A 23,052-nucleotide genomic window follows, 5' to 3' on the forward strand; every position below is an offset into this window, starting at 1 on the left:
ATCTTGAAAGCAGAAAATCTGACCAAGATACAGACATTTTCTGTGAAAAAAATCGAACCGCTAAGAAGCTGAAAGGGAAAAAAAAAAGATAAAATCCACAGTCCATAGAATTTATATGAATAAAAAATGGAAGGCTCGGTCAGGTTGCCTTATTTGAAAATTCAAGAATCTCTTACACGCCTTCAATAAAAAGAACAATCAAGTATAATCAGGCCTCTTTCTGTAGCTGGGCAAACCTCATTCCTACTATGACAAAAACATTGGAATAATGACTCCAACCTTGTTTTTCCCTAAGGAACTGGTGCACATGGGATTTGTTTCATCTCTTAAGACCCCAATCCTGCAGATATTGTTGGGAGGGAGCAATTCCCAAACCTCCCCCCCTTCCCAGGCTCCTCAGCTGCTGTTGGAGAACTCCACACACACACACTGAACCCAGCAGGTCAGACACTCACTGTACTTATGCTCCACCAAAATTCCCAAAATAAACTCCTCCAGCACTGGCACTCATAACACACACACACACAAAAATACAACAACACAGCCCCCAGGGTCACAAACCATCCAGGTGATGTCCACTGTGATCATTTCAGCCTCAGGTACTCCCTAATCCACTTCAAATGCTGATTTATGGCATGCAGACTATGTAAATGTATGTGAAACTGCTCCCTTAGAAACTTCAAGTTTGGACTTTGCCCTCTAGTAAAAACTGAATGTTATTTCTCCCATGAGACATTGTCAACATTAGAAAATTAAAGAGGAATATTGTTACCTCGCCTTCTCCCATATGTCCTTGCTGCATGTTAAATGAGAAAGAAAACAGCCTTTCAATCATTGTTATAAGGACCAAAAGAGCTCGTTTTATTGCCTTTAAACTGGCTCAGTGATTCTCAAGCCTTTGCAGATCCATATTTAAAATAAGTGTTCCCTCCCCACCCCCCATGGCCTGCTCAGCCCAGCTCTGTTACTTACTGATAAACCACGGTGACAGGAGGTGACCAAGTGGGTATGGATAATCAAAGAGACTTTGGGAAGCAATTCTAGCCCCGAATTTGCACATTTATTTCTTTATTTGAGCTATTCCTGAGGGTTTGCCTATAAGCTAATGGGTCTTTCCTCATGCACCAGGCTCTCTCTGCCTTGCCAAGCTCCAGAATATTCCAACACCTCTCTCCACCGAGCTGGAGGAGCAGCCCTGGCACAAGGAGAGTGAAAGATTGGTGTGATGCTTTCTGGTTTGAAATCAGCACAACCCACAAAATCTTTGGTTCAATTCTGGCTGGAAAATAACCAGCTGAAAAACTAAAAAAATCAAGGAGAAAACTGGGCTACTAAAATTTCCTTCTAGACTCAGCAGGATGGATTCTCTCATGCTAACCCAGGACACTGGGCTGGAATAATTCAGGTTATTCCTACTTTTCATGTTTCAGAACAAATCAATTCTACCCCTAAAAACAACAGCATTTTCTGTGCTGGCTTGCAAGAACCCATTGTCAGAGCACGGCCAAACTTTCTAATCAAACTTGCACATTCTTTCTCTTTTAATCTCATTAAAATATCTTTCTGAAAGCAAGCCAACTGTTTTCAAAACTTGGATTCTTCCTGGCAAGTGCTGTGAGAAACTCTGAGCACATCATGTGTTTGATTTTGCTTCCCCATTCAAAATTGAGGCCGGCAATTAGTTTAAGCATTTAAATATTTGTAAACCACAACAATACAGGAGTCATTTCCTCTTTCCAAATAAAAACTGTATCAATCCAATTTACTTCATGATTATTTAACATCCATAAGATCATTTCACTCCTCTGGTAGAGACTCACAATTAACACCAAGAACACAAAATTACAAAAGCCTGGTCTTCAGACTGGAGCATATTCTTGAGGCAAAGGTTTTATGGGAGAATCTTAAGGGCTGAGGGCTCTTATAATTATAGTTTTTTCATGGTAATTTTGAATTTAGAAATGCAGGAGGCTGATGCAGTCCTCAAAAGATAAATCTTGCTGTGTCCCTGACTGAGCCCAGCAGCCTTTGCACGTTTTGGAGCACATCAAGCACTCTCAAAGCCAGCTCTGCCTATAAAGCCATCAAAATCCTGCTTGTGGTTTCTGAATTACTGACAAAACCACCCAGCCTCCTCCTCTCTGTGCACTCAGTGCTGGCAACAGCACAGCCACCATTCCAGCAGGGATGTGTGACCACAGCTTCCCCACCTGAGGCTCTCAGACAAGAGGACTTTTCTCCTTTACCCCAAAAAGGCTCAGCCACCAGCTGGGATTTATTCCAGTGCCAAATACTACATTTGGAGAACCAAATACTATGATGTTTTTCCCCCTCTTCCTCTTCTTAATTTGCCTCTTGTTTTCAACGTTTGCTTCACATCTAAGCCACAAAATACCAACATCTGACATTTCAAAACATTTCTCAGGAGCCACAGTTTATAAACTGGCCCAGCACAGCACAGATACAAACTTTCTCTGCTCCCTGAATGCAGAGTTCATCACACGCCATTAATTTCACACAATGTGCAACTCTGTGAAATACAAACAGCATTGAGGCAAGGAATGCTCTCTTGGCAGGCCAGGAAAGCAGCTGATTCCTCCCTTCTGGCTTTCAGAATTTCACATTAAGACAAGGTTTTGCTACAGGAGTACCCAGCTAAGCTGCTGCACAAATGAAGCCTCAAAGTGCCACCAACCACAGGAAAAAGTTGAATTTGTGCATCACAATTTGCCCATCCTTTGCTGAGAAATGACACAAATGCAGCTTTGGTTTGGATTCCTCAAAAATGTTTTTCCCTTCCCCATTTCTTCAGTGGTTTAGATAATTGCATAAAGGGCCTAAGATTTATTTATCTCAGGAGATATCTGAGCAAGAATTTTGCTACAAAACCTAAAAAACACAAAGTGTTCATGCAGCTGCTTCTACTGCTCATTAATAACCAATGCAGAGATGTTTTTCCAATAAAATCAGCCTGAAATTTAAATGCTATTAGCAGCTGCTTCAATTATTTTGTCCTCCCTTTTTTTCTTTGTCTGAAATAAAGTCATAGAGAAAGTCAATGATGTTTTTCAAAAATCTGCTGCCTTTTACTTTCATTTTAAGGAATATCAGGAATAAGGAAACCACTCTGATTTTTGTATCTTCTCATTTGAGACACTTAATGGGCTCCTGGTCCCTTCCATTTCTCCTTTCTTTTAAAAAAAATCATATATTTTGTGTCTATACCTCCAATTAAATGTGGAAGCACCACAAAACTTGGCAGCATCTTTGGTACAACCCCACAAACACATTCTGCTGAAAAACCTTGAAAAATCCTAAATCAGTGAAACCCCAAACCTGTTCACAAAGTGTGCTCAGGTTGAGCACCCAGTCCTTGCTGATTCCAGGTGTATTTTGTATTTACACCATATTGTTTGTTAAATATTATATAAATGGAGAAAAGTGTCAGAGGACAGATTTTTTTAAGGGATATATAAAGTTTTCTCTATTATTACTAACTTAGTGAGAAGTTATTTATGTTGGAAAGTAAATATTACCAATTTCAGAGAGTTTCAGGGAAGGTGATTTGGGGCCAGGCTGTCTTTTGTCTCCCTTAGGACTTAACTTGCCCAGAAACAGAAGTATCAAAGTTCCACAAGATTATTTCTAAAAGTGAGCTGGATATCCCTGAATCTACCAGAGAAAATATTTCAACTTGCTTAAATTTTACTTTTAAATGATACAAAAATAACTGAAGCACAATCTGCTTTAGCCATTAGACCAGCAGAGTTTTATTCCTACTTTTTTTTTTTTACACTCAACTGTACTTTGCAATTACATCAAGATGGACAACACTGTGCACAAGGCCATTAAAAACATGAATTCTAATATTTTAATACCTTCCCCCCCTAGTCCCTGAGGGCAGGCAGGGCTGGCTCTAACTGCAGAGTGAGATTTTATCATCACCCTGGATTTCACAAGCAGTTTCACATGTCAGGCATGGATCACATGATTCTGCCACAGGTAAGGGGACATTGCACAAGAGGTTCTGCAAGGTCACCTCAAGCTCTGTTTCACCAGGGAACAAATTAAACATCTTAACCAAACCAGGGGAAGAAAAGTGAAAATTCTAAAGAACTTCCCTATTTAATGCATATTTGGGTAAATTATCTCATATTAGAGACCCAAGCAGGGATTTTGCAGAGAGCTATACACATTGTTAAATTAAAACACAAAACTGTATCAACCTACATGTATTATACACCAAAATATTTCTACTTATTAGAGCCTTACAACTTAATTCTTAGATGACATTTTCAGCATGAAAGCAAATAATGGCATGAAAAGTTGTGTTTGCCCTCAACTGGAGTGATGGGACAAGGGGGAATGGCTTCCAAGTGACAGAGAGGAGCTTTAGATCAGATTTTGGAAATAAATTCTTCTCTGTGAGGGTGGGGAGGCCCTGGCACAGAGAATGTGGGGCTGTCCCATCCCTGGAAGGTGCTTGGAGCACCCTGGGATAGTGGAAGGAGGATGAAACTAAATTATCTTTAAAGCCTCTCCCAACCCAAACCACTCTGTGGTTGTAAGGCTGGCAAAGAAATTGTTCTTTTCATGCACTCCTTGATTTCACTTCTAGAACACAAAAGGATCACCAGTTCCATGAGTGTTAACATGAGACATTTGCATGTGTGCAGAAACCTTGCCCACTTCAGGGCACTTCATCTCACTCCAGGCAAATTATTCCAAGCACATGATGTGGAATTATTCCATGTGCAACAACAGCCCATACATGGCAGAGTGGCATCAGCCCAGGACACCTGATCCAGGAGAAATTCTGTCAGTACAGAAAAAAACTGAACAAAATGGTAACAAATGTGTGCTGACAGGGAATGTATTCCATGTCAGAACTCTGCATTTTACAGTCCCAGCCATCTCTGACACTGTCAAATGAGATCCCTGTCCTAAAAACTGTTTTCCAAACCAAGCCACTAAAAGGGAATATGAGAGATTCCCTTTTTTTTGTGGATTTCAAATGCTGCCAAACTTCAAAGAGTGAAAACCATTCCAATAATATTTTATTAATCGTAAAACAGTCTTACAAAAATGAAGCAGCTCTGTATGCACATCTGAAGAATGTATATCTGACACACTTTCAGCAGTGTCAAAGTCAGCATGAAACCAGCAAAAGCCAAAATTTTGCTGCATAGTAAAACCAAGGATTAGCACATTTGGAATTACTGATTCTGCAAAATTAAGCAGCAGAGTTGCCAAAACTTGCATTTTTTTCCTCCTAATTTACTTTTAAAGAAACACAACATAAAAAGAGATTTTTAAAAAAACATGTTGATAAGAAATACAGCTCTACCTTATGCCCAAAATGTCCAAACAAATGCTGAAAAACAGGAGTATTATTGTAGATGCAAATATTATGCTTTATTTCAAGTAAAGCCAGATGCCTGCAGACAAGTATTTACCATTCCTTCTGTCAAGAACAGGAACAAAATGAAGTTTCTGTTATTCCATAGCACTCAAGTACAGGTCTGACTAGAATCTTTAATTTTCAATTCCAGGTCATTGTCACAACACAACTGACAGACAAAAAGTAAACAGGTTTCTTTCCTTCAAAAAACCCTGTGGAGAATCATCCTGCAAAAACCCCTTTGGTTAAGTAACACTGTTCTACCTGTGATTATGTTGAATTAATTGGGTTCATGTGGTAGAAAAGTAGAACCTGAGTGAGTGGCAGAAAGCAGATTCTCAGCATAATAACAGCAAACAGGGAGTGTTGACAACTTTATACATCAAAAAAACAGGGCTGGAGGAGAGGCTGAGAACCATGGAAGGGAAAATTATTGTTTGCATGGCTGCAAGTTTTTAGGGCTTGAATGTGCCTAAAGAAAATCTGCCTCACTGGAGAGATGGGGCAGTCACAGCCAGGGAAGAATTATCCTTGGGAAGAAGCTCCCCACACTCTTCTCCCTCTTTTTCCAAACCCACCTGGATGTGTCCCTGTGTCACCTGCTCCAGGTGACCCTGCCCTGGCAGGGCTTGGCCTGGATGATCTCCAGAGGTCCCTTCCAAGCCCAGCTCTTCTGGGATTCCCCAAGTGCCATGGCAGGCAGGGACAGGAGGGAACATCCTGCTTCCAACTCTGTTCAGATCCAGCTCTGTCAGGAGCTCCAGATAACTCCTGGATTGGGCAGCACAGCCAAAAAGCCCTGGACATGCTTCCAGACATTACTGAATCCCAAAATCATTTAGGTTGGAAAAGCCCTGCCAGGCCATGGAGTCCAAGCTGTGACTGATCCCAGTTCTGTCACCCAGCCCAGAGCACTGAGCCACGTCCAGCCCTTCCCTGGACACTCCAGGGATGGGGACAGTTCAAGCCTCAGTGAAGGGGAGATGGGATAAAAGAAAAGGTGAACTCTGGAAAGCCCAAGTTGAGTTTGTGTGAGGGCTTTAAAAGGCAGCAGCAGTGGCACTGCTCTGCTGCTGCTGCTCTGTCAGACCTCTGGACTGAAGGAACCTCCTTCATTTCCTGCATTTCCACAAGCACTTAACTGCTCCTGAAACGTGACAAACTCAATTCAGTCTCCTTCATCTCAAAAATACAGAAGCTTCAAAGGCAACTTTCAAGTTTCTTTGCTATCAAACAGCACAACACAGAGAAATCCCCTAACCCAACCTGCTACAAATCCCAGACACAGCTACAGCTTTGTCTACCAGGGATCAATATTTGTTCCTTAATTCCAATTATATTCCAGTGGGATACTGCAAATCAATTGAAGTGGGAGCTTTAAATATTGTATGGATTTGATTACAACTCTTCTCCAGGATCCCCCACAGGGTGTGAGATAAGAAACCAAAAGCAGAGGAGAAAATCATGGAGACTGGATGTTAGTTGGAATTATACTGTATTTCAGGAAAGCAAGCACCCTGCTGCTCATGGCACTGAGCTTTATTTTATATTCATGTATGGCTGCTGGAGAATAGACACCAAGTTATAAAAACATCCCATCTTTTGCCTCAATACATCTTCCAGTTTATGATAAGGAATAATTGGCAGCATTTATCTTTTGAACACTTCAAGTATTACTGCATTCACTTGAAAAATAAGAAATGAAAGGCAGAGTTTGCAGCTGGGAGAAGGAAAAGCATTACAGGAATCAGCTTCTCAGCCACAAAATTACTTCAAACGTGGTGACTTAGTTAATCACAGACTTTCTGACAGGAGGAAAGGCAGGAAAGGGATGTCATATGCTAAAAATTGCTAGATAAAATTTATTTTGTAAGTGACAAGAACAATTTATTGAACCTAGTAGAGCATTTACTGAACAGCTTCTGAGAAGGTGGAAAACCTTCCCAAATCTTTGCTGTCAGGCTTTGTATCACTGAGCTCCTGGACTCTTGATGGGCAGCATTTCACCCCTAGAGTTTTGGTTCTGTCCAGCCCATCAGCAATTCCTGCACCAGGAATTCTGTCCAGGCTTTTTCCTGGATCACCTGCCTGGGACTTGCAAGAGCTGGATCTAAAGCTGCAGTTCCTTAAATACAATAATAGGTTCAAAGCAACTTATTTTTGTCTGTGGAAGGAATGATCACAAGACAGCCTGGAATGCAACACGAGGCCTTGGTTCCTTTTTTAACCATCCTCTTAATTCACTCCCAAACAAGAAGGGAACAGGAACACAAGCAAGACAACAGCAACCCATGAGGAAAGGCTGAGAAAAGTGGGGAAGAGAAGGATTTGGGGTGACCTAACTGTGCCTGAAGGAGCCAACAGGAGAGGGACAATTTCCAAGGGATGGAATGCCAGGGTGAGGGGGATGGATGGGATTTTGGGAAGGAATTGTTCCCTGGTACAGGGTGCCAGAGCAGCTGGGGCTGCCCCTGGATCCCTGGAAGTGTCCAAGGCCAGGCTGGGACAGTGGAAAGTGTCCCTGCCCATGGCAGGGGTGGCACTGGGTGGGATTTAAGGTCCCTCCCAACCCAACCCTCTCCAGGGTTCTCAAGTGTCTGCAGTGGAACATTTCCCCATTTTTCATTTTTCCAGTGAAAGGGCACAGGTAAAACACTCATTTTCCCAGTAATGTGAACAAAACTGTGCTACACACTTCCCCACACCCAAACCAAATGGGAAGAGAAAATGAAAACATCATTTTAAAAGAATCCCCATTTCCCCTGCCTGGATTCAAGAAGTGCTGCACAGGACCAGGCACCAGCAGTATTTATAGAAGTAGATATTTCTAAAAGCATCCCCACATTCCATGCACAACATTTATCCTTTTCTCACACCCCATCTGAGTGCTGAGCTGGGATTCCTGCTAATGGGATTTCTGAGTAAAGCTGAAATCCCACTCCCTGCACCTCATTTGACATGTGCCTATCTGGAGGGAGCACGTCAGGGCTGCACTCACCTGACAGCCCAACCATCAACCCTGCAGTGGAAAAAACCTGCCCTCCCAGCTGACCAATCTGCATTCCAACACACAAAGCATTTAGACAAGAATGGAGAAATCTGCTCTAAAAGTGTTTTTAAATTCACCTCAGCAGTAGTTGTTATCTTAGTTAATGCTGGATTGAAACAAGTGGGTACTCGATACAAAAATTCTGTATGCATCGTGATTCTTTCTTGAAGTATCTTAAATAATTGATGCAAAATTCACATTTTAGTCACTCTTGGGTATAAGCAATGACTGCCCACAAATAAAGAAGTTATGACTTTGTTAGGACCAAATTTTTCCCTTTTACACTCACACCTCAGCACTCACCTCTTTATTTTTGCTCAAAACTCAGCCCTTTCTCTTTACACCCATTTCTCCTTTAATTTTGAGAAAAGCACTTCAGGCTTTTCATTCTGCTCCTTTCATGCCATTTCAAGGCTCACAAACATGATGGCAGAACTCAGCTAACAAAAGACTCAAACGATTCAACATCAAGGCAAAAAGTGAACAAAGTGAGCAAAAAGCAAAAAGCAAAAAGCCAGGTAAGGCAGTTGGAGTAGTTTGGGAAGGGAGGCAGGAGAGTTCAGTTCTGAAACAAGGAACAGACACTCCTCATGAAATACAGCTCCAAATTAAAAGCAGCTTTGAAGATGATCCAGAATGGTCAGAGATTATCAAAGCAAGAATTCAGAAAAGAAAAAAAAAAACAAACTACAACAACAAAAAAAACCAAACCCAAAACAAAACCCACTCGGTGGACAGTGACATTAAACAAAGCAGAAGATTAAACACACTTCCCAAAAAAAAAAAAAAAGGGGATGGGATTAATTTCACGAGGCCACAAATATAAAAAAGAAAGCAAGAAAACCTCAGGAAGGTTTTAATCAGATTAGCAAGGCTCTGTCACGGCATTCAGAACGATTTTGTTGGCTGTAGCACTTCTGAAGATCAAATCACCCAGTTAGACATGAAAATATTCAGCACTATTTCAATGTTTTGCTGTGTTTTAAAGAGCTCTGGCTGCCACATCCTTTACAGCACGTACATTCTGAGGAAATATCTTGTCTGAGAAGTATGAGAAGTATTTAATTTTCCATGCAGGCTCTGGAGATGGGACAGCATGGCAAGGGAGAAATGATTGGACAGAAAAACACAGGTCTGCTCCAGTGAATTTCCCAGGAATCCTGACACTCATTCCCAAATTGGCTTAAAATCAGAAAACCCTGGGATTTTTGTGCTGCTCTGAGGTGGCAGAAAAAGGAATTTCCTGCTCTCCAAGGGTGTTACATCAGTGCTAAATGGCTCTGGTTTGGACAGAGCACAAATCAATGTTCCCCACCTCAAAATCCTGCAGGGGTGAAGGAAAAGCAGAGCTGTTTGATGATTGTTGGATTTGTGCCTTGTCCAAAGCAGCATTTCTAGAACAGACAGGTATTATCAGAAAGGTTCAACTGCTCAGTAATTCCTGTCTGCCCCATGGCCTGACACCTCCTGGGGATATTTGGGGGGATTAATGGGATCCCCTCTCAGCCTTCCCTTCCCAGACTGACCAGGACCAGCTCCTGGAGTCTCTCCTCACTGGAGATATTTCTTCCCTGGGTACTACACAAGGCAAATTCCCCTTTTTGCCTTTTTTTCCCTTTATTTTCTCCCTTTTTTCACCATTTCCCCCTTTTTCACAAGTTTCAGACACGATTTTTTCCCTTCCCAATCCACTTACACCTTTCTAATCCTCACCAAATCCAGCATCTCTTCTGAACAATTTTGTTAAAGCCACAATGTCCATTTAAATGACTGGAAGTTTATGAGGTAATGAGTGTAAAATCATACATTATGTATGGTTTATATCCATTCCTTTTGTGGCAGGTTAAAATCCAATCTGAATCTGATCTCAGTGTTTATTAATAGAAGATTTTAGTCCCTTCCTGTTGCTCATTCTCTTACAAGATTGTTGGCTGTTTCTAAATAAAAGCTGTGATCGATCCCAAATATTGGAAAGGCAGTGATAATTCAACAAACACTTCAACAAAAAAATTAAAATATTGAGTATTGCCCCCAAATTTTGAATATTGGCTGCATTTGGAAAGAAAGTGAGCCCTTGCTTGTTAATATTTTAAAATATAGAATAGCAAAAGTTGTAATATTTCTACTTTAACCCACCTGGAATCAGTGGATTGCAACAGGAATGGGAACAGTTGATTTCAAATAAAATTCCCACAGAATTTCCCCATCTCAGCTCAGCTGTTCAGTGCTTTTAGACCCAATTCTGCAATATTTTGACATAGTAAAACAATTGATTTTCCTCTTAATTAATAGGCACTCAGGTCTGCAAATCCCATTAGCCTTTCCTGGCATAGGAGGTAAAATGCAGGAAGATCCTGAGAATGAAACATTCACACACTAATTCATCAACAGTTTCCAAAGAAAATGAAAGCAAACCTGAACTGTCTGCAGCCTGAAAGGAAGGGTTTGTTCATTTTGTTAGAAGCTGGATACATTAAAAAAGTGCAAATTTTAAAATTTTAAAACCCTTAGGTTCTGGCCAAGCTGATCAACCCCAAAGTCTGAGGTGCAGCTACCACAGCAGCTGTAAAAAACCTCAAAATCTTTTATTTTACACTTTAAATAGTCAGATTTTGTCCTGTGCATATGTAAAGGACCCTAAACTTCCCTAAAGAGAACTGGGAGTGATTTTCAGCAGGTTCTCATTAATATTCTGGATCACAGAGAACCCCAAATGTCCCATTCTACTCCATTAATATCAATATGTTCAAAAAGAAACAACCAGTTCAGATTCTTATCCAATATTCAAGAAAGTTCTCAAAACTATTTGGATCCCTTCCATCAAAAAACATTTTATAAGGTTTACAGAGTTTCTTCAATTTTGCCATGGTTTTTCAGGTTAATTGCTTTAAAAACACAGCCTGGTCTCTCTGCTTGCTCAGAGAGATCCTGAAGGGTGCAGCTTTTCAGAATTCTGGCTTTTCAAAATTAAAATTTAGGGTTGCTGTTCAGCCCTGTCAGTGCCTGACCTCACTCCACTCCTAAACCCTTCCCTTTTGTGCTGAAGTGTGTTTGGTTTTTCAGCCTGTGTCACAGCCCCAGCATTCCTGCAGACACTGAGCTGTTCACACCCAGATTTTACAGGAGTGTTTTGCAGTGCTGGAAGCAGATGTCCTGGCCTGCTGCTTTCATCCATCCCACCTTGCATCATTTCCAGGCAATAACCTGATATTCTGAACTGAAATATTGCATATTCCAGTAGCAAACCAGTCATAAAGCATTTAAAGACATTTCAGTGTCACTTAACAAGGAAATATTTAGTCAATCTACTACTATTACAGTAATGCTCAAATTGCCATCTGGAAGACCCAGATTCAAAAATCAGGCTCTGGATCCCAGGCTCAGCTCAGGGAGGCTGAGTACATTGTAAAAAAGATGCAATTAAGTCTCCAGGGAAAGGCTTCTGCAGGCTGACATTGGCTGTGCAGCACGCAGCACACTCACTGGGCTGGATAAAAATAACATATTGAAATGGCAGCTGCTCAGCAAAGGAAGAGGATTTGAGCAGGGATAAAAATATACCTTAAAAGAAGGGGAGAAACTGGTAAAATGCCTACTCAAAGCATTAAAAGGTAATACTGAGTGTACTGAATCAATCTAAGATTCACCTTTTAACCTCACACAGAAAATATTATTTATTTCATACAGCAGGACAACCTAAGAATGGAATTATTACTGACCTAAACAAATCCAAGGCTAGCACAGCTTAATCACCTCAGCCACAAAGAACACACTAGGAACGGATTTTGTTACATTTGGAAGAGTTCCTACTCCTGATTTCATTAGAGAATTCTGTACATGGCATTTCAAGATGGAAATGATGTCCCAGAGACAGCAGGTTCCAAACTGTGCTGCTGTCTGTCACCATGCCCACACTCTCAGGTGTTTTGGGGGTTATTTTATACAGCACCTCTTTCTCTGGCAGCCCATGGCAATGTGAAGGGGGTGCTGTGAGTGTTACACACCAAACCCATGCTGAGGCAGGATTAAACCTCCCACAAGATAGCAGTGAGACCTATTAGATCATCTGAATTATTTCCATGCCATTCTGAGCTTGCTCTCCACAGTATGTTTTATTACTGTCTTGCCCAGGCTATTTTTAAAGTCTCAAACCCAGAAGCTTTTCCTTTCTGAGAGTATCCAACTTTAGTTCAAAGCACTGCATGCACTGATTAACCCATTTAAAATGCAAACCAAAAAACTTCTTATGGAGCTGCTGATTTAAATGCAGGTGTTTGAAACAGCAAACAAGATTTGAGCTGACAGCCATAATTTGTCCTATTTAAAGATTTCTATATCCGAGGTTTAAATAAAGATGGGGCAAGAAAAGAGAAAACATCAGACAGGATCTGTGCTAGCAGATGGAAAATAAACACAAAGGGCTCGTGATCACCAGCCCCACTCCAGGCTTGATGTGGAATGTTTTGTCCCAGCAGTTTACAGTTTTGTTCCAGCTGTATCACTTGGTTTAACTAAAGGTATTTCCTCTCCTTGCAGACCCCACCCTAGCCAGGGATGATCTCTGCAGCGTTACCACGGCCCGGCGGATGCTGGCTTGAATAAAGATCCATTCCTTAAATACCCAACAGGAACTAAGTCACTGAGAGCTGTGCCAGAGCAGCACAGCCAAACCCAGGCTCTGCACACTTCACTGCAAGCAAAGTTCATGTTCTTGCTGAGGAGATCCTTGAAAAATGAGGCTTCACAACAAAGAGTCATTTCAATGTCTCATCTGGGCTTAGAGGCTTTTTTTCTGCACAGTTATATAACTGCTAACTGTGAAACAGAATAATTCACAAGGAATTGAAGCAATAATTCCCAGCCCAGGACCTGATTGATATCCCTGGGTTTCAATCAGTGTGACACAAGGCACACAGAATTTTAGAGAAGCCCCAGATGACTGCAGAGGGGTTTAACACTCAGGCTAAAGCAGGAGTTAACAGTGTCAGAACTATTTGTATTCTTTGCTGACATACTTATTCCATCACTCTTAAAACATGCTAAGCACTCAAAAAGAAATATTTCAACTGCAAAGAACCTTTTCAAAGCATGTAAACTAAACATCAAGCTACTTTCAGAAGTACCCTTGCTTAGCAGCTGACATACACATGAAGCTGACTGTTAAATTCAGATTTAAAGGGAGATCTTATTTGTGCCATGGCCATGTCACCTTGGACAGATTTCAGAGCTGTAACCTGGTTTGGGAGTGCCTGGCACTGGGGCAAATCCCAGGTGCTCTGTCATGGAAGAGCCTCATTCTTGGTTCTATATAAAATTCTGGGGGTATAGGATATTGCCAGATAGAATATAAACCAAATAAAAGCTGTTAATACTTGTCATTAATCAAAGCCTGGTCCCCATTGCATACGGAGGAAAGGTATTTTTGAGTTTTAATTCATTTGGCATCACTTTCATCCACATCAGGCTCTCACTGTCACTTCAGCAGGGAAGCATTTCATGGTGTTCCTCACCACACTGAATTTCTGCACAGCACTGGGGATGGGAAACTTGAGCTGCATTTCCAGACCACAGAGAAGGCAACAAACACAAGTTCTTGCCAGTTTATCAAGGGTTGGTCTTCTGAGCAAGAATCACTATTAAAACAAGTCAGATTTCATTACCACCACAAGCCTTGATATCAAAAGGAATTTACTTGCAGAAACCACAAGTGCAGGTTTGTTTTTTTTTAGTGGTCTCATGACTGGTAACAAAAGTGAGTGGTTAGATAAGAAGCATGTGTGAGACTTTGTCTACTCCACTCATACAAGTAACCACTGAACTGAAATGGATTATTCATCCTGCAGGATGAAACTACAGTTCTGAATTGTTGACCATAAGCAGTTTCTATTCAGACAAAATTATGCACAGACAATACTTTGAATACTTTGTCAGCTGAGGTATTTCCAAAGCACAACTACCTTTGCCAAAAAAACAAAGGGAAAGAAAAAAAAGAGATAAATCCCAAATGCAAGCCACTCCAACCTCCCTTTTCCCAATGGTTCCAAAAAGGTAAAAAAAAGATGAAATAATCCCAGTGCTCCTGTGCTGCAACAGCTCCATCCACACAACTGACAAAAGCCAGCAGGTGCACAAGGTAAATCACTTTTCCCATCCAAAACTGGAGTCTCTCATTTTCAGTTCTCCCCTCTCCCCAATTATTTACTGCAGGGAATAGTCTCTGTCTAAATTTACCTTTCAGTGAATCATTTTCAGCCCTCATTATGTCAATTAGGGAGTTCTCCAGTGAGTGCATGTCAAAAGTCCTCGTGCGATCCTGCAAGCAAACACAAACAGAGCCAGAGTTAAACACTGCACCTCAAACACAAAAATCTCAATTTTCTTCTTCATAACCACAGCAGAATTAAGCAAAAGCCATATACCAAAGGACTGAGGAATACTTAAAATTTCCTCTGATAGAGGAATATTAAAAATGATAATATTATTAAATATGAATCTGACCTATAATAATCAAATTATAACAAATGAAGTTTAATACCAACTAAATCAAATCCTAAAAAATGAAGTTTAATACCAACTATTTCTCCTTCCTATTAACCAAAGCCATCATTTAACACATGCACAGGTCAGACTTTTTCAACCAAACAATAAATTCCACATCCTACAAATCTGATGTTATAAAAGTAAAACACAAAGTAAAATACCCTGGCACTGTTTTAATTCTATTGGCAAATTCAGAATAACTGACATTTCTTGTAATCTCTGAAATCTTTACAGTATCATAAAAAGTTCCAAAGTGAGGCGAAAATCATTTTAATTCCAAATACTATTCACATTTCCATGTTTTCTTTGTATTTATATATTTGGACTTGGATAGAATTTTACACAATTACATTAATCCACCCTGATTTTCATTTTTTTTTCTGTCCAAGAAGCTCTGCACCATCAGCCCTAAAGATTTTATTTCATTCCTGTTCTCAGGAATCCCCTCTGAACTGAGTTCAAACAAGAAAAGAGAAACCTGAGCAATTTAGGACATTTTTGCTCTTGACTCCTTCTCCACAAGGAGATTGTGGAGTGCTTGTTATTCCAGCACTGAGTGTGTTTTTTGTCCCTAACACTGGCTGTGAAGCTGAAATTTCTCCAAAGCACACAGATCCAGCCTGGAATATTTTGAAAGGCAGTGGTGAGCTCTGAAGTGCTTTATTTCAGTGCTGAAGCAGCAGTGATGTGTGCAAGGGCTGCTCCTGATTTCACTGATCCCTCATTCTGCACTCCAAATACCTCAAACTATTCCAAGAGCAGGAACTCACCAGCTCCTGATCCATTTCCAAGTTGGAAATTACATTCTGATCACTCCAAGCTACCATTTTTCAATCGAATTTCCTGGTATTTTTCCTCTCTTCAGAACAGTTTATTACTGAGACAGAACAGGCCACGTATTCCAACCCGGATGTGCTGTGTCTCAAATAGCATTAAAAAGGCCAGAGTTTGGAACCAGCTCCTTTATTAAGTCTAGCAAATATCAAATTTGCTATAAAAAGCACAGCACTGCCCTGTCTCCCCACAGGATTGGTTTCCTTGGTCATTTCTATGATGAGATAATTGAGGCACCTTAGAGAAAACATCAGGAGCATTTAAATTCTTAAATTTTGTGCTTTTCTTTTCACATATTTCCTACAGTTTTCTGCATTTCCTAGCAGATTTGATTTATTGGTTTGGTTTAAAGATTGCTACTTTTTACCTATTTCAAACTTTAGTTATATTAGCAGCCCTTAGCAGGAATGAGTACAAGCCCTCAGGTTTTGGATCCAACAGTTGAGTAAGTCAGGAATGGATATGAAAAGGTAACCTCTGCATTTCCAGCAGTCCTCTCAAAATGACAAAAATAGCCTAAAACACAGGTGGGAGCATTTCCTGAAAACCTGAGCTCCCTCAGCAGCTTCTCCTTCCTGAATTCTTGTGTTAACCTCAAGCCCACCCCATGAACAGCTACAAAACTCTAATTTCAGAGTGCAGAACCTCAGTAATTCCAAATCTTTGTGGAATTGTGGCACTTCACATTTCAGTTGCCTGAGAGACACAAAGGAAGTGACCCAGGCCAAGTAATTCCCAATTTATTGTGCTGAGCACCTGAGCCTGAAGCAACTTTATTCTCTCTGAAATATCTGTGTTATGTTGGCTTGAGCTGCAGTAACAAAGCATTGCTAATTTTTAATATTTACAACAGAGAATTTAAACTGGAATTGAACTGGTTGGCTCAGAGGGAAGCACATTCTCCAGTGGAAGCTGAGGAATTATTTTCCTGTCCCTTTTTCAGGGTGAGGTCCATAAACTACAAATCACACTGCAAACCCTTTAAATACAACCCTGCACAGTGAGACAAAATGAACAAAATGCAAAAAATTAAAATTCCCACCTGCAGCTAGCAGCAATGCCAGAAAAAGGAAGGAATGGCTAAAATTTGGGATGTATAAAGAAGATTCTCTGCATCATCCTGTGCTAAATAAATACCAGCCAAGATGTCAAGCTCAGCTGGGTCACAGATTTGCACAGTGAATATTGAATATTATTTTTTAAAAATTCCATTAGTTTAGTGATCATTTGCCCTGACAGGTTGCACACTGCTAGAGAAAGTCACCATTGGTAGTTTTTGAGATTTTTTATACACATTAAAGTCCTTTTTAGAATGAAACTCCTTTGAGAAAGCAGCAGAGATTTCATCAGTCTTCTCTTCCAAGACATTTTACCAGAACCACATCTGAAATATATCCATTTATTATGCACCTAAAGAAAAAATAAAGGCTGCTGAAGGTCAGTGGAAGGGGCTAAACCCCTGAAGAAATGCATAACTCTGCATTTCATCCCAGAACATCAAAAATAGCACTAATAATCAAGATATTGATCACAAACCAGTAACTAAATGTGAGCTTTTCTCAGATACATATTACTTATAATGCACATAAACCACACTGAACTAAGGACAAAAAATGTTTTCTTTAAAAGATTTCATGTGGAGAGAATTAATAACATGATGGTGATGCTTTTAATGAAGTAATTCACAAAGTTACAGTGCTTTGGAGCTGGATTGCTGTTGTACACTTATTTATTTATAAAGCAAATATACAGGGGTAATGACAGCCCTGGACTAAAGCAGAGTGTTCAATTCAGTAACAAAATGTGGCAACCACAGCCTGGTATTATTTACCTGGGTTCCAAAAGAATTTGGCTTTACACAAGTTTGTTTAGGCCATCTAAAATGTTGCTTTATCAGAGGGCTCAAAGGCTACACACTTTTATCCTTGGGAAACAACTGAAGCAGAAAGACATCAGGTAAACACAATAAAAAATTCAAAAAAAAGAAAACCCAAACCAAATTGAACAAACTAAAGCCACAAAACAACCCAAAAGAAAGAAATCAACCTGCAGCCTTAATGCATGGCCATGTTTAAAATGTCAGCCAACATTTCAGAAGACATTCATTAAACATAATTTGGAATTAGCAGTGTTGTTTGCACAATGTGCACGAGGTGACAGCCTGCAGATCTGGTGAAAAATGAGTTCTAGGGTCTGTAAATGTCCTGCAATAACCAACAAACCACTTCTGGACTCTACCCTGGCCATCTCTGCCTACAAAATAATTAAATTCTAACCCCTATTCTAACTTTATTTTCCAAAGTCCAAAGACTTCCATCCCAAAAAGAAAGTCACATGTCTGATATACAGAGTCATCATCCCATGCAAAAGAAATTCCATGTGAATTTTTCCTGCACTTTGAATTTTAAAATCCCATACATGAATTCTCCTGCACATCAGAAAAATACATATTTAATTTAACTATTAATTCACTATAGATTCATTCTATTTAACCTGCACCCACAGCATTACCATCACCTGAATAATTAAGCTACCAGAACCTGGATGGGCCTCCCAGTGGTAAATCCCAAACTGCACCAAAAAATCAAGGTATGAACACTGCTGGTAGCTAAGGCTGGGCCTGATCTCTTAAAATAAAACTGATCTGAAGTGCAAGGCATCAATAATAATGCAAGAGATGTCACTGCATTAAGCAATTTATTGATCAACATTTATGGAGCAGGTGTAGTTGTAAATTGGGGCTCATTTTAAACATTTAAATCTTTATCAAACCAGAATATTTGTGCATATCAAAAACCTCACAGCTACATTTGGACCTTCATTACAGCAGGAGAAACCTGAAACTTTCTGAAACCCTGTTCCCTTTTCCAACAATTCCAAATCCACGTGTCTCAGGCACAGGAGAGCCAGGATCACCGTATTTACCATCATAAATACAAGTTCCACACTTCTCTTTCTATTGCAACACAAACTTGGACTGGATTATGCTCCTGGTGAAGCTTCTCTCCTTCCCAGCACCCTGCAAATGCTGTATTACAGTTCCCAGTGCAGTTCACTGAATTAAAGGCTTTGAATAAACAGGTTTTTCCTGAAAGGATGTTGCTGAATTCTGCTCAGATCATCTTTTAGAGCTTCACCAGGGAACAATATGAAAGAGCTGGAAAAGTGAAGTGGCACAAACCACAAAGTTTAGTCCAACTTGAACTTTTTAAGTGTTAGAAATTATAAACCTTTACTGGAAATGTTTGTAACACGTGTGATTCTATTTTAGCTGCACATTAAGTTTATCATGTATCTTCCAGAAATGATTTTCCACAATATCTTCTGTTCTCATTCTTTGCTGGGCTGTTAAGCATGCAACTTTCAAAGCAAAATGTTTAATAAGAGTACTCCTTTTAATCTTAGGAAAAAGACAAACATAATTCAAATAGCTTCTTAACAAAAGCTCTCTTTAAACAGAAACCCTGAGGTCAAAAACACCCAGGAGGGCCAGAGCCCAAGAATTAACGTCAGTAGTAAGTTTATAAAACAAGAACAGTGTTAACTTCCCCAGCACTTAACTTGTGCATGTCATACCACATTAGAGTGCTGCTAATCCCACACATCAGTAGCTGTGGGGAACAGCACACAAAACACTAATTACTGCACAGCTGATGGACTTACAGCAAAATGGGGGAACAGGTTTAAAAACCCAGCTTCAAGGATTTGCTCTGTTTTCAAATGATACCTTGAAATTATCAGGAATAATTGCTGTTGCTAGAATAAAACTTTAAATTCTGCAGAACAAATAAGCTCTTTTTGTGCAGCCAGTTATGACAAGGTTTCTCAAACCCAAACATTAAAACAAAGAGGAATGGTAAAGAAATTTATCTGCAAGATCCCTTCAAGAGGCAAATTTGGCAAAGGCACTGGAGAAGCTATTTTTTTAAATCCCAGCTGCCTGTGAATTTGTTTAATGCACTTATTAAATCAGGCCATTTCTATGGGCAAACAAATGCTGACGTCGAGGTCGGAATTCAAACACGTTTTGTAATCACGAATGTGTTTTCTCAAACATTCCATATCTGCCTGGGGGAAGAGCAAGTCTCCCTGGCACAGGCCCTGGCTGGATTTGGAAGGGGTTATATACCTGGAAACCAGCCACTGGGGAAGAAAGGAAAAAACATTCTGAACAAGTGGATACAATGAGCTGCTCTCATGTACAAAATTCTTTGAAATGGGCAGTTATTTTCGAGCCTGATTCCGGGAAGAAACACAAATTTTTTAAAAGTATTTTTACAGAAAGCTGAGCACTATTGCTTCACTGGCTGGTGCCTTAGGAGAGCCATTAAAAAAAACCAGCATCATGCACTGAAGATGAGATCTGGAAAGCTGGAAATGCCTATCAAAGCAAGATTTATGCATTGCATAACAGGCAGGATGTTCCACTCATGAGGAAGTGCAAGTACACAGCCAAAGGAAAGCCAAAACAATCTTGAAGGCAGCGCTGCCGTGAAATGCAATTACTGAGCACCAAGTTTGTCAGTGCTGCTGGGAGAGAAGGACAAGGAATTCTTCTTAAAAATCACTAACTTGGTAAGGTGCCACAGTCACAGTCAAAGCATTTTCATATATTAATTCTCAGGGAAGGTCATGAGAGCCAAAAGACTCCGTATTTTGCTTTTAAATTTTAATTCAGGAACCATTTTTTTCATTTGGACACCATTTCCTTTTCAAACGAACACACAAAGAACAATGGCTTTTCTCTTTTCCAAAGATCTTTGAAGGGGGAGCCTGCCCAGTGGCTAAAGCACAACATCAAAACTTAATTTCATTAACAGATCTGGTTAAATCTTCTCTGACCTTGCAGCCTGCAAGAGGTTCCTACAGACATTGTGGTTTGGGAATTGCAGGAGACAGGATTCCAAATGGAAAACACTTAGAGCAGAGAGCACAGGCTTTGCAGGCAGCTCTCAGAGCCAGGGCATGGCATCATCAAATTGCAAGGTTATCAAACTGATCACCACAGTATTTTCCTTTCATCTGCACCATTTGGAGCACCCATTGCATCCCATGTTTGAAGGGAGCAGGAGTTCACATCAGTGGCTCATAAGGAAATTATGCAACACCATCCTCTCCAAAGAGGAAAAGGGCTCTTACTCCTGGTCACACCAAGATTTCCATCAAAACACAGAATCCTGTGTGTCACCAAGAATCCTGTGTGTCACCCAGCCCTGGAACAGACACGACCTTTGAGGAAAAGAAAAAAGAAAGTGATCCCCAAATATTTGCAATCGCTGGTTTACATTTTGCCTTCTAAAGAAACTCATTTTCACTAGATTGCAGCACCACTTGTTAATGATTTAAGCAGCAAAACATAAATATTAAATGAAAGGGATTGTTGTATCAAATTACTCCATTATGTTGCTGCAGCAAAGACAGCTTTCAATTATTTCCTAAACAGGAATCTAAGAAGATTCCAGTAACAAAATAGCCTTGTCCAGTACATGATTGCATCAGCAAGGATACTTCAGGGGCAGAGAGAGAGACAGAAAGAGATAGAGAGAGCTGCATGAACACAAATATGTAATAAGCAAAATCCTGCTTCGAGTCAGGAATAGAATCAGAACAGTCAAGAAAAAAACAAGAAGACATCAAAGGTCAAATTTTACATCACTTGGTTCCAGTGATTCAAAAATTCACTGTGCTTTCAACACTCAGCTAAAGTGACCAAAGGAGCTAAAGATTTTTATACAAAAAGAAAAAAAAAAAAAAAGTTGTAATAAGCGGTTGTCCAAGATGGCTTCAAAATTAATCAGCATCTTTGTAGGGCTGCAGTGCTGAAGTCCTGCTCTGCTGCCCTGCCCTTCTCCTCACACAAGTGATAGGAACAGACTGGAAAGCACTTCCCTCCACACTTCCCTCTTCTTGGCATGAAGGAGTGTCAGACTTGGTCTTGACATGTACAGCTTCATCAGGGTGTTTATGTAAACAGACACCAACATGCTACACCAAAATGATTTCTTTCCCATGATCAAACTACCTGCGTCTGCTGCTCCGTGTCTGGAACACCATCCAGAAGTCAAGGTTGACTTTGCCAGTTTCCTGAAATTTCCTTGATGCCAATCCAAGCCCATTGCTCTGCCTGTGTATATATTTGGGGCTTACACACAGCAGCAAGGACACACTTGATCTCATTCTGTCACTCTCAACATCAGCTACGTGTCAGGGTACAGAGTGAATCAAACCGTGAGCCAAGGCTCGCTGCAGTGAGGCTGAAAAAAGACCAGCTCCAGCTGGGTCCCTTTTTCTAATGGTTTCACTGGATAAATTGGGTATGCTGGACAAGGCTTCATTATATTCATTACAAATCCTGACATTAAAATCAATTATTGCTCTGCAGTCTAAATTTGGAAGGGCTTTACCTGATACTGAACCAGTCGGTAGCACTGCAGTAGGAAAAAAGAGCTCTAAAGGAAAAGTTATTGCCAGCAGCTGCTGTGCTGTCAGCAGGGCCTGCACACCACCAAAAACCTGCAGTTTGCAAAGAACCCAACTACCCCCAAATCCACAAAGTCACTGTTCAACGGATTTCTGTTTCTTTACATCATTGCACATTGCACAGTTTGTACCTTTGAAATTGTGTTTAAGTAGGTCACCCCGGTTCTTGCAGCATGGCAAGAAATACTGCAATCACGTTGAGAATTTTACTTTTGCCCTCATTTGAAGAGCTTGAAAAACAACCCTGGAAATGTAAAAGAACTCTTGGGCCTTTTAATTCACCCTAAAGGAGTTTACAAAAGGCGCACACACACATAAAAGCTGGGTTTCACTGGTGGTCAGATGAAAAGAAGGGGACTTCTGGTTTAATTCCTACTGCAAATTAGGTTCAACATTATACAGTGCTTTTCAAATTCATAACAAGTCAGGCCAGAAGGAGAGGCTGAGCTGCCAGACAACCTGCCTCCTGCCAGGAGAAGGCCACAGCAAAATACAGGAGACCACCAACTGATCTCATCCACATCTATTTTTAGTGCTGATTTAATGGCCTGTAACCAAAAGTTGCTGCCATTCCTGAGGAGAGCAAACTGCAATGATTACCATTATTTGTAAAAAGCAAAGTTCCCCCCACAAAATGCTACAAAAATTATGTTGCACTGCAAGCCCATGTGATACTGTAAAACCAAACACAACCACTCCATACTTTTCCTCAGATGTGGTGCATTGTTGAATACTTTAAAAGGCCTCA

General features: G+C 40.4%; 1 protein-coding gene across 2 annotated transcripts in view; it reads right to left on the reverse strand.

Annotated features, from left to right (window-relative positions):
* Nucleotides 1-23,052, reverse strand: part of CPEB4 (cytoplasmic polyadenylation element binding protein 4) — a 38,672-nt gene that overhangs the window by 12,536 nt on the left and 3,084 nt on the right. The window contains exons 2-3 of one of the 2 annotated variants that reach the window (XM_033072814.2): nucleotides 14,682-14,763; nucleotides 773-796 (exon numbers count right to left, since the gene is read on the reverse strand). In XM_033072814.2, the coding sequence (XP_032928705.1) occupies nucleotides 773-796; nucleotides 14,682-14,763 (106 nt within the window). The remainder of the gene's footprint in view (nucleotides 1-772; nucleotides 797-14,681; nucleotides 14,764-23,052) is intronic. The other variant, XM_033072815.2, reaches the window with a different exon arrangement.

Source organism: Catharus ustulatus, chromosome 15 (assembly GCF_009819885.2).
Source record: "Catharus ustulatus isolate bCatUst1 chromosome 15, bCatUst1.pri.v2, whole genome shotgun sequence".
Classification (NCBI taxonomy): Eukaryota; Metazoa; Chordata; class Aves; order Passeriformes; family Turdidae; genus Catharus; species Catharus ustulatus.